Consider the following 15,551-nt stretch of genomic DNA (forward strand, 5'->3'; position numbering starts at 1 on the left):
CATTGTCAGGTCCTTCAGCTCTTGTGTCAGCAACAGTAACACCCTCCTCCTCGAACTCAGAAGGATTCCGGGCAGGAGAGCTCTCCCTGCTCTGCAGCAGTTACAAGTGCCTGCCTCTGCAACAGCACCTCTGCTTTAACCCTTTCTTACCCTGAATGCAAATCTGCACCTTGTTGCTTTAAGTCTGTGTCCTTACCTATGGTGCCTTTACAGGCAATCAGCAAATAGCCTGCCATGCGTCCAGCATGACTCAGCCGCAACTCCGAGCCCGTATGGGGTTCTGTACGAACTCACCCCAATACTTTAACCCTTCCCTGGAGTCCTTGACTCCCTCTCTCTCTCTTCCCCCCCCCCCCCCCCCGCCTCAGGTCCTACATTAGTGCAAGTTTTTATCTCCCAATGTGCTTCATTCCAGGAGGAGCCACAGCCTGAGGTTCTGTCTTCACAAAACAGAACAATCATATATTACACAAAAAACTTCAACAAGAACATCTTTCTAGTTTAGGTCTCAATTTTTCCCTATCCTTTTCTAGAGCCAAAATCAAAGGGTCAGGTGGTGCTATATTAATCCCACGCTCCTTCTGCCACACTCTGTATGGCTTCTCAATGTGAAAAACAAATCTGCATACATTACTTCATCCCATTCCCCTTGTAATCTTAAAAATAACATTAACTATAGCAAGGTGTTGCAGTTTCCTGATCTTCTAAGATATATAAAGGCCACCATTGATTATAATATTTTATCAATGTGATATGGAGAAATAGTGTGAAATGGCGACAATGGACATCGATTGTGATTGTATATGTCTGCTCAAGGAATGTGGGTATGGTGACTGGTCATGGGTGCGATGTCTGGTCACATAGGCACACAGCTCTGAGGAGACAACTACAGTTTTGAGGAGACGCCTGCCCTTCTTCCTCTAACAAAGGGGCTATTTATAAAAAGAATGAGAAAAGGATGAGAGACATTCCAATGTTATCTAGGAGGAGGGGGGTTGCTATTGCTGACAATTGAGCAGAAGGACCTGACCATGTCACCCCAATTGCTGCAGCATTTGCAGTACAACAGGACCGGTAACGGCCCCTTTAGGAGGGTAGGCAACGGGTCTGAGGAGAATAAAGGTGAATCTTTGATGGGAAATTTAGATGTTTGAAAGTTGGTTGTGAAAGACTTGTCAGGATGATCTAATAGGACTAGATAAAGGTTCGAGTTATTAGGTAAGCATGATATAGAAAAGTTGATAGAAGGAACAGGGAACATGTACAGAAGGTAAGAGAAGAAGAGCTGGGTCGTGCTAAACTGGTAGAGGAGATGAGGCAGAGACAGGAGGAATGTCAGGCAGAAGTGAAGGAGTGTATCCCTCTCCTATGGGATAGGATCACTGTGCATATTGTAGGGAAAGTGGGCACTGGAAGCGAGATTGCCCTAAGCTAAAGAACCAGCAAGGGGTTCTGGTGAACTAGGCACTAGGAAAAATGAGGTGGAATTTTAGTGAATACAAAAACAACTTATTTGTTAAACTTCAGTAAAAAAAAATAAAATAATAATTTGTTACAGTTGTGGGAGCTGCTGGCCACCAGGAATACATCCTGAAACCTTTAAAGTACAAACAAAAAAAACAAATAAGAATGCCAAATTCACCAAAATCTTTGTTGGGATGAGATTTATTAGAACATCTAGACGTTTAAAGAAGGAGAAATGAAACTAAAAGTTAAAAATGATCAAGTAATTGAAATATTGAGCTTATCTTTATGTTATAAATTGAGACCACAATAGATCATAATCCAATTAAAATTTTTATTAATTATAGCAAGTAGAATATGAGCAAAAACAGCGCTGGACGACAGGGGAGTCTGCGCTCCGCCAACTACCTTCCTGAGCAGTTCAAACAGTCCCTTTTTATACCTTTTTTTTTACTTTGGTGTTCATGAAGTAGTGGAGGTGTTGACCCTTCATTCATATGCACAAGCGGCATCCTGGACACCTGGCGGTTATCTTATCTTTCACAAGCGGCATCCTGGACACCTGGCGGTTATCTTATCTTTTGTTGCCTAATCTTTACATTGGGCTTAACATAAATCTTAATAAACAATACCCTAGTCCATAGTTTCTTACAATCCCCCCTTTTTTTCTTTTTATCCTATTATTGTTTATTAGACGCTGCTTTCATTCTCGGCACTGCGAACAAACCTTTTTCCACAATCCCAACATTTATCATAACACTCACAAGGTAATACCTCACAATTACAATAGGCATAGTTTTCACGTGGCATAACGCATTCGCAACAATCTTCATCCTCATTAATAGATACACTCTTATATTTTGCCCTAGACCTCGTAGTTAAAATAAGCAATTTAGCTATGTCAAACCGTTCTCTAATAAAGTGTAGCGTAATATACAAGGCCCAAATATAAGTCCCAGAATCAACATAATAAGTGGTCCTGCTAAAGCAGACAACAAAGTGGTTAGCCAAACCAGTTTTCATACCATGACCTGCCCGCCTCACGATCTTTCTTACGTTGATCTAACCTTTTCCGGAGTTCAGACATGGTGTCCTGGACTACTCCAGTCCTGGGGAAGTTCGGCCATTGTTGCTTTAGTGTCCCATTGTTCTGGCTCTTTTCTCCACAGTTTGTTCCTCCTCTGCCTTGCCCGTCGACTCGGTTGCTTCGAGCCACGGGGTGTACCATCTTCTCGGCAGCAAGGGAATTCTTCAGGAGAACGGCTGCTTCGGGCTTTCTGCCTGTTTACATAGGCTTCCCACTTTGCAGCTTTAATTGCCACCCACATTGTTCCCATTTGTCCGAGTAAATTTGAGTTTCAGTTCTTTTTTATCTGGGGTTACTTTCCACGAAGTTGCAGGGGCTTTCTTAATCCGGGTATGGTGAATCCAAGAATTCTGTCCCTCAACCTTGATTGCAGTGTAGGTGGTGAGTAGGACTTGAAAAGGTCCGGTCCACTGTGGTTCCAGGGTTTTATCTGCAAAACACTTAACGTATACATAGTCTCCTGGTTGTATATCGTGAACAGGTCCATCCAGACCCCTACTGCGTGTTCCCATCACATGCTTCTCAATTCTTATTAATTGTTTGTTTAGTGCCACCATATAGGAAGTCATTGTTTCTTCACCAATCTGTGAAGACATCCCCTTTTGTACCCCATAGGGTCGTCCATATAAAATTTCAAATGGGCTAAGCACCTCTTTTGCTCTCGGTCTAGTTCGAATTCGTGTAAGCGCTAATGGCAAAGACTGGGGCCAAGTTAGATTTGTTTCTTGGCCTAACTTGACAATCTGTTGTTTGATTAGATGATTCATCTTTTCCACCTGGCCACTCGATTGTGGTCGGTATGGGGTATGTAATTGCCAATCTATTCCTAGATGGTGGCTGATCTGTTGTACTATTCTGGACACAAAATGTGGTCCTCTATCCAAGGACATTACTGCTGGGACTCCAAACCTAGGTATTATCTCTTGGAGTAGTATTTTGGTCACTTCCCGGGCTTTAGCAGTTCTGCACGGGAAGGCTTCTGGCCAACCTGAAAAGGTATCTGTTAGTACCAATAAATATCGATACCCCCCTTTTCTAGGAAGTTCCGAGAAATCGATCTGCCAATGTTGCCCTATGTAAGAAACTATGGACTAGGGTATTGTTTATTAAGATTTATGTTAAGCCCAATGTAAAGATTAGGCAACAAAAGATAAGATCACCGCCAGGTGTCCAGGATGCCGCTTGTGAAAGATAAGATAACCGCCAGGTGTCCAGGATGCCGCTTGTGAAAGATAAGATAACCACCAGGTGTCCAGGATGCCGCTTGTGCATATGAATGAAGGGTCAACACCTCCACTACTTCATGAACACCAAAGTAAAAAAAAAGTATAAAAAGGGACTGTTTGAACTGCTCAGTACGGCAGTTGGCGGAGCGCAGACTCCCCTGTCGTCCAGCGCTGTTTTTGCTCATATTCTACTTGCTATAATTAATAAAAAATTTTAATTGGATTATGATCTATTGTGGTCTCAATTTATAACAATTCTGGTGCCGTGACTCGGATAAGGAATGGTGGGCTTTGGTCCTCCGGGGAGGCGCCCCGCGACATTTCGCGGCCCCGCGACCAACAGCTTACTCCAACCTTACCGACGAACCTAAATTCTAGAATAATGAGCAAAGGAGAAACCGGTAAAATCCCATAAAAATTCTGTGCACGGGAGTCCGGACGAAGACGCAGGACGCGTAAGTATATTGCGAAGTTGTTCGCGGGTTTGCCGTTCGGGCGGGATTGGGTTTCCTGGAATATAACGAGTGAGAGGTTCTATATACTGAACCAAGCGAGTGCGGACTCTTAAGTACTGTGTCTCCCATCTCCCGCGAGGGACTGGGCCAGGAACAAGGGGAGCGAGTGAGTGTATGTTTGTGGATATTCCAGAAGATGGGGGCGAAGGGCAGCAAGCCTTCGACTCCCATGGGAAGGGTACCCATTGTACCTAAGAATACCCCTCTGGCATATATCTTAGACAATTGGAGATATTTCCCTGGAACTCTAGGGAAAGATAAGCAGAAGATGATAGAATATTGTACTAAGATATGGGGAGGGAAGAAAATTTCTAAAAATGTCTTTTGGCCAGTCTATGGGTCAGAAGAAGATTGGGTAAGACAGCAATTAAACCTCTGGGTTAATAATAAAAAACCCCTTAACCCGGAGGAGAGTCGATATGCGGAAGTGTGGCTAGAAAGACCGGGAGCTAGACTTTACCCACTGAATGAAATAAAAACTAAACAAAAGAAAAAGCAGGAAGAGTTGGACGAAACCCTTCTAACCCCCCCTCCTTACATTCCTCCTCCTGCTCCTGCAGAGGTCCCCAGAGCGCCCACTCCCCCACCAGAGTCGGAACAAGGGTCTCCCCCTCTTCCTAGACGCATAACTAGAAGTCAGAAAGGGGCAGCTCAGATGTACCCCCTAAGGGAAATACCCATGGGGGGACCTCAACCTGTGATCGGATATATTTCTGTACCCCTAAACTCGGCTGACCTACGAGATTTTAAAAGAACCGAGATGGGAAACTTAATTGAGGACCCACTCGGAGTGGCAGAAAGATTAAATCAATTTTTGGGACCAAACCTTTATACTTGGGATGAGATGTAATCTATCCTTGGTCAATTATTTACTACCGAGGAAAGAGATATGATTAGACGAGCAGGAATGAGACTGTGGGATGCTCAGCATGCCTAGGAACCCCAAGCAGATATTAAATGGCCACTCCAAAGACCTAATTAGGATAATCAGGATCCAGTGCATAGAACTCATATGCAGGACCTGAGAACTATAGGAATTCAGGGGATTAGGGAAGCAGTACCCTGTGGCCAGAATATCAATAAAGCATTTAATGAAATGCAAAAGAAAGATGAAAGCCCTACTGAGTGGCTGGAACGACTGAGGAAAGCCCTTCAGCTGTACTCTGGGGTAAATCCAGACGACCCTTTAGGGCAAGCGCTCCTCAAAACTCAGTTTGTGGCAAAATCATGGGAAGATATCAGAAAGAAGATTGAAAAGTTAGAAGACTGGCAGAATAGAGGGTTGGATGAATTATTGAGGGAAGCTCAGAAAGTCTACGTAAGGCGGGAAGAAGAGAGCAGCAAGCGACAAGTAAAAATGATGGTAGCAGCAGTCAGAGAGGATCGCAAAGGGCAAACTGGTGAACACAGATCTGCTGGAACGAAACAAGGGAACGTAGTAGTAAAGAAGGAACAGAGATGTTGTTTTTACTGTGGAAAGAAGGGACATATAAAGAAGAATTGCAGAGAAAGGATCAGGGATGAGGAAATACTGAAAACAGAATAGGAGAGTCAGGGGCTCTATATCTTAGGGGACCGGAGTCATCATGAGCCCTTGATAAAATTAAAAATAGGTCCCCATAAACAAGGGTTCACCCTTTTAGTAGACACTGGGGCTGAAAAATCAACTATTAAGCAAATACCTGAGGGATGTAAAGTTTCCCCTGAAAAAGTACAAGTATTTGGGGCAAAAGGAGAACCCTTTAAAGTAAGCAAAATCAAAAATGTGGTATTCGAAACTGAAAATAAATTTGGAATGGGTGAACTCTTGCTCGTCCCTGAAGCAGAATTTAATCTGTTAGGACGAGATTTAATTGTTGAATTGCAATTAGAAATTAAAGTGAAAAATCAAGAGCTAACAGTGTCTGCTTATCCTTTGACCGTGGATGATCAAAAACAAATTAACCCCGATGTCTGGTACTCTCCAGACACAATTAGTAGACTGGAAATCCCACCGATTAAAATTCAAATTTCCAAACCCCACATACCTGTGAGGATAAGGCAATATCCTATATCCCTAGAAGGACGGAGAGGATTAAAACCAGAAATTGATCGATTGTTAGCACAAGGAATCTTAGAGCCTTGTATGTCACCCTTTAACACCCCCATTCTGCCTGTAAAGAAACCAAATGGGAAATATCGGCTCGTACATGATTTAAGGGAAATAAACAAAAGAACTATCACCCGGTTCCCTGTAGTAGCAAATCCATACACACTGCTAAGCAAGCTAGGACCCCATAACTCCTGGTATAGTGTGGCTGATTTAAAGGATGCCTTTTGGGCCTGTCCACTGGCAGAAGAATGCCGTGATTATTTTGCCTTTGAATGGGAAGACATAGAGACAGGCCGTAGGCAGCAATTGAGATGGACCGTGCTCCCCCAAGGGTTCACTGAGTCCCCTAATCTGTTTGGACAGGCCCTGGAAGAGCTCTTAAAAGAATACCAGGTACAAACGGGAAACGTGCTGTTACAGTATGTAGATGATCTGCTCATAGCAGGGAATAATAAGGAGGATGTAAGGAAAGAAAGCATTCGACTCCTAAACTTTCTTGCACAAAAGGGACTACGGGTATCACAAGAAAAGTTACAATTTGTGGAGGAAAAAGTGAAATACTTGGGGCATTATTTGTTTAACGGCGAGAAGATATTAGATCCAGAGCGCATTAAAGGAATTCTGGAATTACCTATGCCTGTCACTAAGAGGCAAATTCGGCAGGCATTAGGGCTATTTGGGTATTGTAGGCAATGGATAGAGAACTACAGCTTTAAAGTTAAATTCTTATATGAACAACTGTCTAAAGACAATATGCCCAAGTGGACCCCTCAGGATCAAGAGCAGTTTGCCAGTCTCAAAAGGGAGCTAAGCCAAGCACCGGTTTTAAGCCTACCAGATTTAAAGCGGCCATTCCATTTATTTGTTAACATACATGAAGGAACGGCATTCGGAGTATTAACTCAGGAATGGGCCGGACAAAAGAAACTGGTGGCATACCTATCAAAGCTGTTGGACCCTGTGAGCAGGGGTTGGCCGAGTTGTTTACAAATCATTGTTGCTGCTGCCTTATTACTTGAGGAAACGAATCGCATTACCTTTAATGGAGAAGTTGTCTTATATGCGCCTCATAATATCAGGGGAGTGTTACAACAAAAAGCAGAAAAATGGCTTACAGATAGCCAATTATTAAAGTATGAGGGAATACTTATAGAATCCCCTAAACTATCTTTGAAAACTATTGGAGCAGTTAACCCCGCTGAATTTTTGTACCCAGGAGAAGGTAATGAACTATTGCACAATTGTTTTCAAACAATTGAACAGCAGACACGCATTAGGCCAGACTTAGAAGAAGAAGAACTACAATGTGGAGAAGTATTATTTATAGATGGGTCATCACAAATAGTGGAAGTTAAACGATTGTCCGGATATGCCATCGTTAAGTTGGAAAAAGGAGAATTTAAGACAATAGAATCAGGCCCCCTGAGTGCCAGCTGGTCGGCTCAAGCCTGTGAACTGTATGCATTGTGGAAAGCATTAGTGTCACTGAAGGGAAAGGATGGAACTATATATACAGACTCACGCTATGCGTTCGGAGTAGTGCACACTTTTGGAAAAATATGGGAAGAAAGAGGATTCGTTAACTCACAGGGAAAAGAACTGATACACCCGGAATTAATTCGGCGAGTTCTGGAGGCATTAAAAATGCCGAATAAAATAGCAGTTGTACATATAAAGGGACACCAGCGAGGTACAAGTTACCAAGTTAGGGGAAATAATGCAGCTGATACAGAAGCAAAACGAGTAGCAGGCAATTATAGTACAATTTTAACTACACAACAAATACCTGTTAGTAAAAATTTGAGTTTTGAGTCTGCAGAAAAGGAAAAACTAGAACAAATGGGAGCTAAGGAACAGGATGGTAAGTACATATTGCCAGATGGGAGAGAAGTTTTGCCGAAGGGCATAGCACTTGAAATATTTTCAAAAATACATAGTAAAACACACTGGGGAACCCAGGCGTTAGTTGATCATTTCAATCAACAGTTTGCCTGTATAGGCGTATATAACATAGCAAAGACAGTCACGGCAGCCTGCGAGACCTGTAAAAAGGTTAATCGAAACAACATGAGACAAAAGCCTCTTGGAGGACGTTCCCCAGCATACAGACCTTTCACACACATACAAGTGGATTTTACTGAACTACCCAGGGTAGGGCGTTACAAATATTTATTAGTAATGGTGGATCATTTAACACATTATGTTGAGGTTTTTCCTACCTCCAAGGCAACTGCTAACCAAGTTACTAAAGTGTTACTTGAACACATTATACCTCGATATGGAGTACCTGAAGTAATCGACTCGGACAGAGGAACACACTTTGTGTCAAAAATTGTTAGAGATCTAACAGAAAGCTTGGGTATTAAGTGGGAATACCATACGCCATGGCATCCACAAAGTTCGGGAAAAGTTGAAAGGATGAATGGAGAAATCAAAACTATTTTGACTAAATTAATGATAGAAACCAAATTATCATGGATTAAGTGCCTACCCATGGCACTATTAATTCTCAGAACCAGACCCCGAGCAGATGTAGGAATATCAGCGTTTGAAATGGTGTATGGAATGTCCTATAGAATTGAAAGTCCACAAACAAATGTTTTAATTCGAGACCGTGTGATTAATGAATATGTTTCACAATTAGCAGAACATCGTAACAAGCTTTGGGAACATGGACTGATTGTACAACGACCACCGCTGGACTTAAAAATTCATACTCTTAAACCTGGGGACTGGGTATTGGTTAAAACGTGGAAAGAAGAAACCCTAAAACCCAATTGGGAGGGACCTTATCTTGTTTTGCTCACAACAGAAACAGCTGTCCGGACTGCTGAGCGTGGATGGACTCATGCCAGTCGCATTAAAGGCCCAGTGATGAGACCCCACTGGAAAGTAATCAGTACTCCAGGTGACACCAAGATAACACTGAGAAGATAAAGTTATGATAGAGATTTTATTTGATTATTTTGACGCATTACCTTTTGGTATAAAGTGTGTATTATTGTTTACATTTGCTATAGTTATCTCGCTTTTTTATCAATTATATATGGAAGTGTAAGAAGTGTAATTGCTAAGCTCATGCAGCCACACAATATTGAATATAGAAAATATGCTGATGTTAATGATATATGCATTTTGGATATACGAATTAGGTGTAATAATTTGAACTACAATTATTATCCATTTGCTTGTTTTAAATGTAAGGTATGCCAGGATAAATGGTGGACACACTGTGAATTCGGATACCCTCCGACAGGAGTTTGCACACAGTATTGGAAAATCCAAAGAACTCTTACTGAGTGGAAATTAAAACAATTAGAGTCTAAACAAGAAATTATTTGAGAAGCCCATGAGTGGTGGGAAATTTTTGCCAAAGGAATAAACTCTCAATATTATTGTTACCACTCCACCGAACCAGTCCCCTTTGTAGCTGAAATCTTGGTTATAAAGTGCAAAAGGGAAGTATTAACCGTGTCTTGCTTTGCCCCATTAGTTAAAGCTGCAAAGTGGGAAGCCTATGTAAACAGGCAGAAAGCCCAAAGCAGCTGTTCTCCTGAAGAATTCCCTTGCTGCCGAGAAGATGGTACACCTCGTGGCTCGAAGCAACCGAGTCGACGGGCAAGGCAGAGGAGGAACATACTGCGGAGAAAAGAACCAGAGCAATGGGATGCAAAAGCAGCAATGGCCGAACTTCCCCAGGACTGGTAAAAATATATTTGGATTGACAAAATTGACAGACACCCTTTTTCCTGGTATACCGTTAGTTTTGTTATTGATAATAACCCAAGCAAATGGAAACCCTCATGAACCTTTTAAATGGACCTTAATCAGGTGGGAAGGACAAGTAACCATTCAGACTCAAGTTACTCCAGGAGCCCCTAGTTTTCTCTGTGCGCTGTGTGATCTCATACCGGTAAAACCCTGCCTGAACAAACATGGATTTTATTTTTGCCCTAGTTCGAACCATGAGAAAGGATACTGTAATTACCCAGGACATTATTATTGTGCCTACTGGGGTTGTGAAACAGTAGCCTCAGACTGGGAGGTTGACCAAGACAAGTATTTATGGGTAGGGTGGGGTCCTTTCGGATGTGACCCACCGAAACATGGAACAAATGGAGGTTTTTTGAATGAGGGTACATGTGACAAAATCTACATTAATGTGACACACCCAGAAGATGCAGGTTGGTTGATAGGAAAAACATGGGGGGCTAGACTTTGGGAATCAGGAACCGATAGGGGAGGACATTTCCTTATAAAAAAGGAACCGATACCTCACGATCCTTTACCAGTAGGACCAAATCTGGTCCTGAATCCACCCACTTTATCTGAAGAAAAGGTTGCCCCCATAATTGTCGTAACCCCTTCTCCAGACTCCCTTTCGAAAAAAACTAATGACACTGTGACTGAATTCTCCTTATCCAGGGATCTAGAGTTGTCAGAATCCAAAGACCCCTTATGGAATCTCATGCAAGCCTCTTATCGTGCCCTTAATGAAAGCAAACCAAATTTAACTGAGGAATGCTGGTTATGTTATAATGTTAGACCACCATATTTTGAGGCAATTGGAAAACCAGGTAGGATTCAATGGTCTAATGGTTCAAACCCACGAGAATGCCCATGGGATGACCAGAGGAACCATACGCAAGGAATTACTATTCAATTAGTAACAGGTCAAGGAAAATGTATAGGTACAGTGCCCGAAAAGTATCAGCCTTTGTGCAACCGAACAGTCACTAACACCAATATAGAGAAACACAAGAATCAAAATGACAAATGGGCTATCCCGACACCAGGAGCTAAATGGGTTTGTTCAGACATCGGAATAACGCCTTGCCTATCCCTAAACGTGTGTAATCAATCTCAGTTTTGCGTACAGGTGATTATTGTTCCTCGTCTGATCTATCACACCTCTGAGGAGGTGTTACGCCACTTTGAAGGAGACCTGAATAGACAAAAACGAGAGCCAATTACAGTGGTAACCCTAGCTACACTGCTGATAGCGGGCGGAGTTGGAGCAGGTACAGGCATAGCCTCCCTAGTAAAAGGTCAGGAATTACAAAGTTTGCAGATGGCTGTAGATGAGGATTTAGCAAAAATAGAACAATCTATCCAAAATTTAGCCACTTCAGTAAAGTCTCTATCAGAAGTAGTGCTGCAAAATAGAAGAGGATTAGATCTATTGTTCTTAAAGGAAGGAGGGTTATGTGTAGCTCTCAATGAAGAATGTTGCTCTTTTGCTGACCATACGGGAGTAGTCCAGGACACCATGTCTGAACTCCGGAAAAGGTTAGATCAACGTAGGAAAGATCGTGAGGCGGGCAGGTCATGGTATGAAAACTGGTTTAATATCTCACCTTGGCTAACCACTTTGTTGTCTGCTTTAGCAGGACCACTTATTATGTTGATTCTGGGACTTATATTTGGGCCTTGTATATTACGCTATATTTTACACTTTATTAGAGAACGGTTTGACATAGCTAAATTGCTTATTTTAACTACGAGGTCTAGGGCAAAATATAAGAGTGTATCTATTAATGAGGATGAAGATTGTTGCGAATGCGTTATGCCACGTGAAAACTATGCCTATTGTAATTGTGAGGTATTACCTTGTGAGTGTTATGATAAATGTTGGGATTGTGGAAAAAGGTTTGTTCGCAGTGCCGAGAATGAAAGCAGCGTCTAATAAACAATAATAGGATAAAAAGAAAAAGGGGGGATTGTAAGAAACTATGGACTAGGGTATTGTTTATTAAGATTTATGTTAAGCCCAATGTAAAGATTAGGCAACAAAAGATAAGATAACCGCCAGGTGTCCAGGATGCCCCTTGTGAAAGATAAGATAACCACCAGGTGTCCAGGATGCCGCTTGTGCATATGAATGAAGGGTCAACACCTCCACTACTTCATGAACACGAAAGTAAAAAAAAAGTATAAAAAGGGACTGTTTGAACTGCTCAGGACGGCAGTTGGCGGAGCGCAGACTCCCCTGTCGTCCAGCGCTGTTTTTGCTCATATTCTACTTGCTATAATTAATAAAAAATTTTAATTGGATTATGATCTATTGTGGTCTTAATTTATAACACCCTAGAACATTCCCTCTGCTAATGTTCCCTAGTTTTATTTTATTTGCTGTATTGGGATTATTGCGTAAACACATTTCACATTGCTGAGTCACCTGTTTTATTACAGTATACAAGTTTCGCCCTTTCAATTTCTGATTTAGACTTTTATATAAAGTATCAGCTCCCCAATGCGTCTTATTAATAATAGGGCTGTGGTCCATATTAAATTGGATGGTACCACTATACAACCATCCCTTAAATAAGTCCACTTACTTAATTTTATTTTATAATTCATGTCCTGAATTACCTTTAAGTTTTCTTTAGAATAGTTTGGCTCTTGATCTGTACTTACAGTTTGGATTTTATCGTCTGGTATTAAGGATAATTCCTCCTTTCCTATTTCCTCTGTTACTCATCTGGCCTCATGGTCGGCCAGGCAGTTTCCAATTTCCAAATCAGTGCCTCTATGGGCCACCTTATGTTCTTCCTTCCTGGATGACCCTCTTATAACAGAGGGGGCCATTCCTCACATCAAGGTCTGGCATGGCAATATGTTCCCACCGCTCAACGCCTACTGGGTTGCAGCCAGCAGCGGAGCTCAAGATTCTTCTTGGTGGCAAACACAGAGGCCAACCCAGTCTTGCCCTTGACTATGGTAGGAGGCACCTGACCAACCTTATTCCTTGTACTTCATTGTCAATGCAGTTTCATCTGCACATCCCATAACAAGTCACTGCCATGGCAAAACACACAGATTTACATCAGTAGAACTACTACAGAGTGTATTTTATTTCAGTTTTTCTGCCAATATCCCCACAGCCTTGCTGACCAAGGGATATTGTTTTTATCTGAACTGGGCAAGCCTCCCCCTTATCATTTTTACTGTAACAGGTAAAGCATTTTTCACCTTTCCTGGAATTTATTTTCAGATACACCTGGTTAAACATTTCTTTTACTTCAGGGAGGTCCTCTTTTCCTCTTTTCTGTTGAATTAAAGATAAACTCAATATTTCAATTACTTGATCATATTTAACTTTTAATTTCATTTCTCCTTCTTTAAACGTCTAGATGTTCTAATAAATCTCATGCCAACAAAGATTTTAGTGAATTTGGCATTCTTATTTGTTTTTTTTTTTTTTTACTTTGTACTTTAAAGGTTTCAGGATGTTTTCCTGGTGGCCAGCAGCTCCCACAACTGTAACAAATTTATTTATTTATTTATTTATTACTGAAGTTTAACAAGTAAGTTGGTTTTGTATTCACTGAAATTCCACCTCATACCCATTCCCTGCCCTAGAGGGGCCGTTACCGGTCCTGTTGTACTGCAAATGCTGCAGCAATTGGGGTGACATTGTCAGGTTCTTCTGCTCAATTGTCAGCAACAGCAACCCCCTCCTCCTCCCCAGCAGAAGGGAGCAGGAGATGCTCTTCCTGCTCTGCAGGTTACACAAGCCTGCCTCTGCAGCAGCACTTCTGTTTTAACTCTTTCTTACCCTGAATGCAAATCTGCTACTTGTTGCTTTAAGTCTGTGTTCTTACATATCATCCTTTGCAGGCAAACAGAAAACACCCTGCCATGCATCCCAGCATGATTCAGTCGCACCTTCGAGGGGGTACGGGGGTTTGTACAAACTCACCCCAACACTTACACACACACACACACCCCGCTTCAGATCTTACATACATCAGTACAAGTTTTTATATCTTACAACGTGTTTCATTCTGGTTGCTCCACAGAAGGAACCGCAACCTGAACTTTTTAACACAAAAATTTCAACAAGAACATCTTTCTAGTTTAGGTCTCAGGTTTTTCCTATCCTTTTCTAGAGCCACAATCAAAGATCAGGTGATGTTAATCCCACACTCTTTCTAGTGCTAGTACCATAGGATCCCTAGGGGGTACTAATCCACAGTCCTTTTGCCACTCAGGTTTGTCCTGGAGGACAAAGAACATGTCTGCATATGATACTTCATCCCATTTTCCCTCTGTCCTCAGAAACAACATTAATTGCAGGAGACTGTTATAATCTAACGTTCCTCCCTCCTGAGGCCATTTCACATCACTCTCCAATTTATACAAAGGCCACCACTGATTACAATATTTAACCAATTTCCTTCTATTTTCGGTACCACCATGTCCTAAAATATCACTCCAATGTTTTAATATACAACCCAAGGGCGATTTTTCACAGGGCTTACTCCTTCCATTTCCCATTTTGCAATTTTAATTACTTTGTTTTTTCTTTTTTTCTGGCCGCCTTAGCCACCCAAGGTCAGAAACGCGGATAGAGCTTCTTACTTGTTTTGCACTCAAACGCCTGTCTCAAGCACTCTTGCACTCACACTCAGTCAAAATAATTAAGCTATACACGGAAAATCAAAATGCGCATCTCAATCACACCATTCACACTCTCCGGGCAGCCCGCAGTCACACAAGCAGTATGTTATACGGTACCTAGGAACACTAACAGTTCACAAAGTATGCATTTCAATGAACAATTGTCAAAAACCAAACAATAAACAAAAACCAATTTTTCCTGGTCTTAAGCAGAGTGTTAAGTTTTCCGCTATTTGCCTAGAATTACCAGAATATTATTATTTTTCAACATACATTTCATAACTCCGAGTTTTGAACATATAACAAGACAACACACAGAACAAACAAGACACAGAGCGCTATTTCAGTTGTTACATTCTAGGAATTCCCCAATTCTTAAGACAACCTAAAAGAAGTTTTTAGCTTCCTCTTTTTCCTACGCAAAAGTTTCCCTTTTACTTTTGCTGTGAGGTCCCTCTTGTTCCTGTGAGATTCCGCCTTATTCCGTCCCGCCCCCCGCTTTCCGTCACAAGGCCTCCGGGCTTTTAGGAATGGCAGTAACCTCGGATTTGCTCGATCTGCCCTCAAGATCGCTAGCGGCCACCCCTTGGTCAGTAAACCCCCTCCCAAGGTACCTTTCGTCCTGGGGACTACGCTGCACGCCGGACGTCTCCGTGCGTCTCACCAGCCGCCCCATTACTAAACATACCGTTTTATCCGTGGATCCAGGGGTTTCTCTTCTGCTCCCGGGTGAACAGCTGAGAAGAGGAGGCTCCTCCGAGGAA

General features: G+C 42.0%; 1 protein-coding gene across 1 annotated transcript; it reads left to right on the forward strand.

The window, feature by feature from the left end:
- Positions 1-6,079: 6,079 nt before the first annotated feature.
- On the forward strand, positions 6,080-9,394 carry LOC130141967 (uncharacterized). Its single transcript, XM_056323327.1, has 2 exons — positions 6,080-8,245; positions 9,197-9,394. The coding sequence occupies exons 1-2, from the start codon at positions 6,088-6,090 to the stop codon at positions 9,319-9,321; spliced, it is 2,283 nt and encodes a 760-aa protein (XP_056179302.1). The 5' UTR covers positions 6,080-6,087; the 3' UTR covers positions 9,322-9,394.
- Positions 9,395-15,551: the final 6,157 nt, after the last annotated feature.

Source organism: Falco biarmicus, chromosome W, assembly GCF_023638135.1.
Source record: "Falco biarmicus isolate bFalBia1 chromosome W, bFalBia1.pri, whole genome shotgun sequence".
NCBI lineage: Eukaryota > Metazoa > Chordata > Aves > Falconiformes > Falconidae > Falco > Falco biarmicus.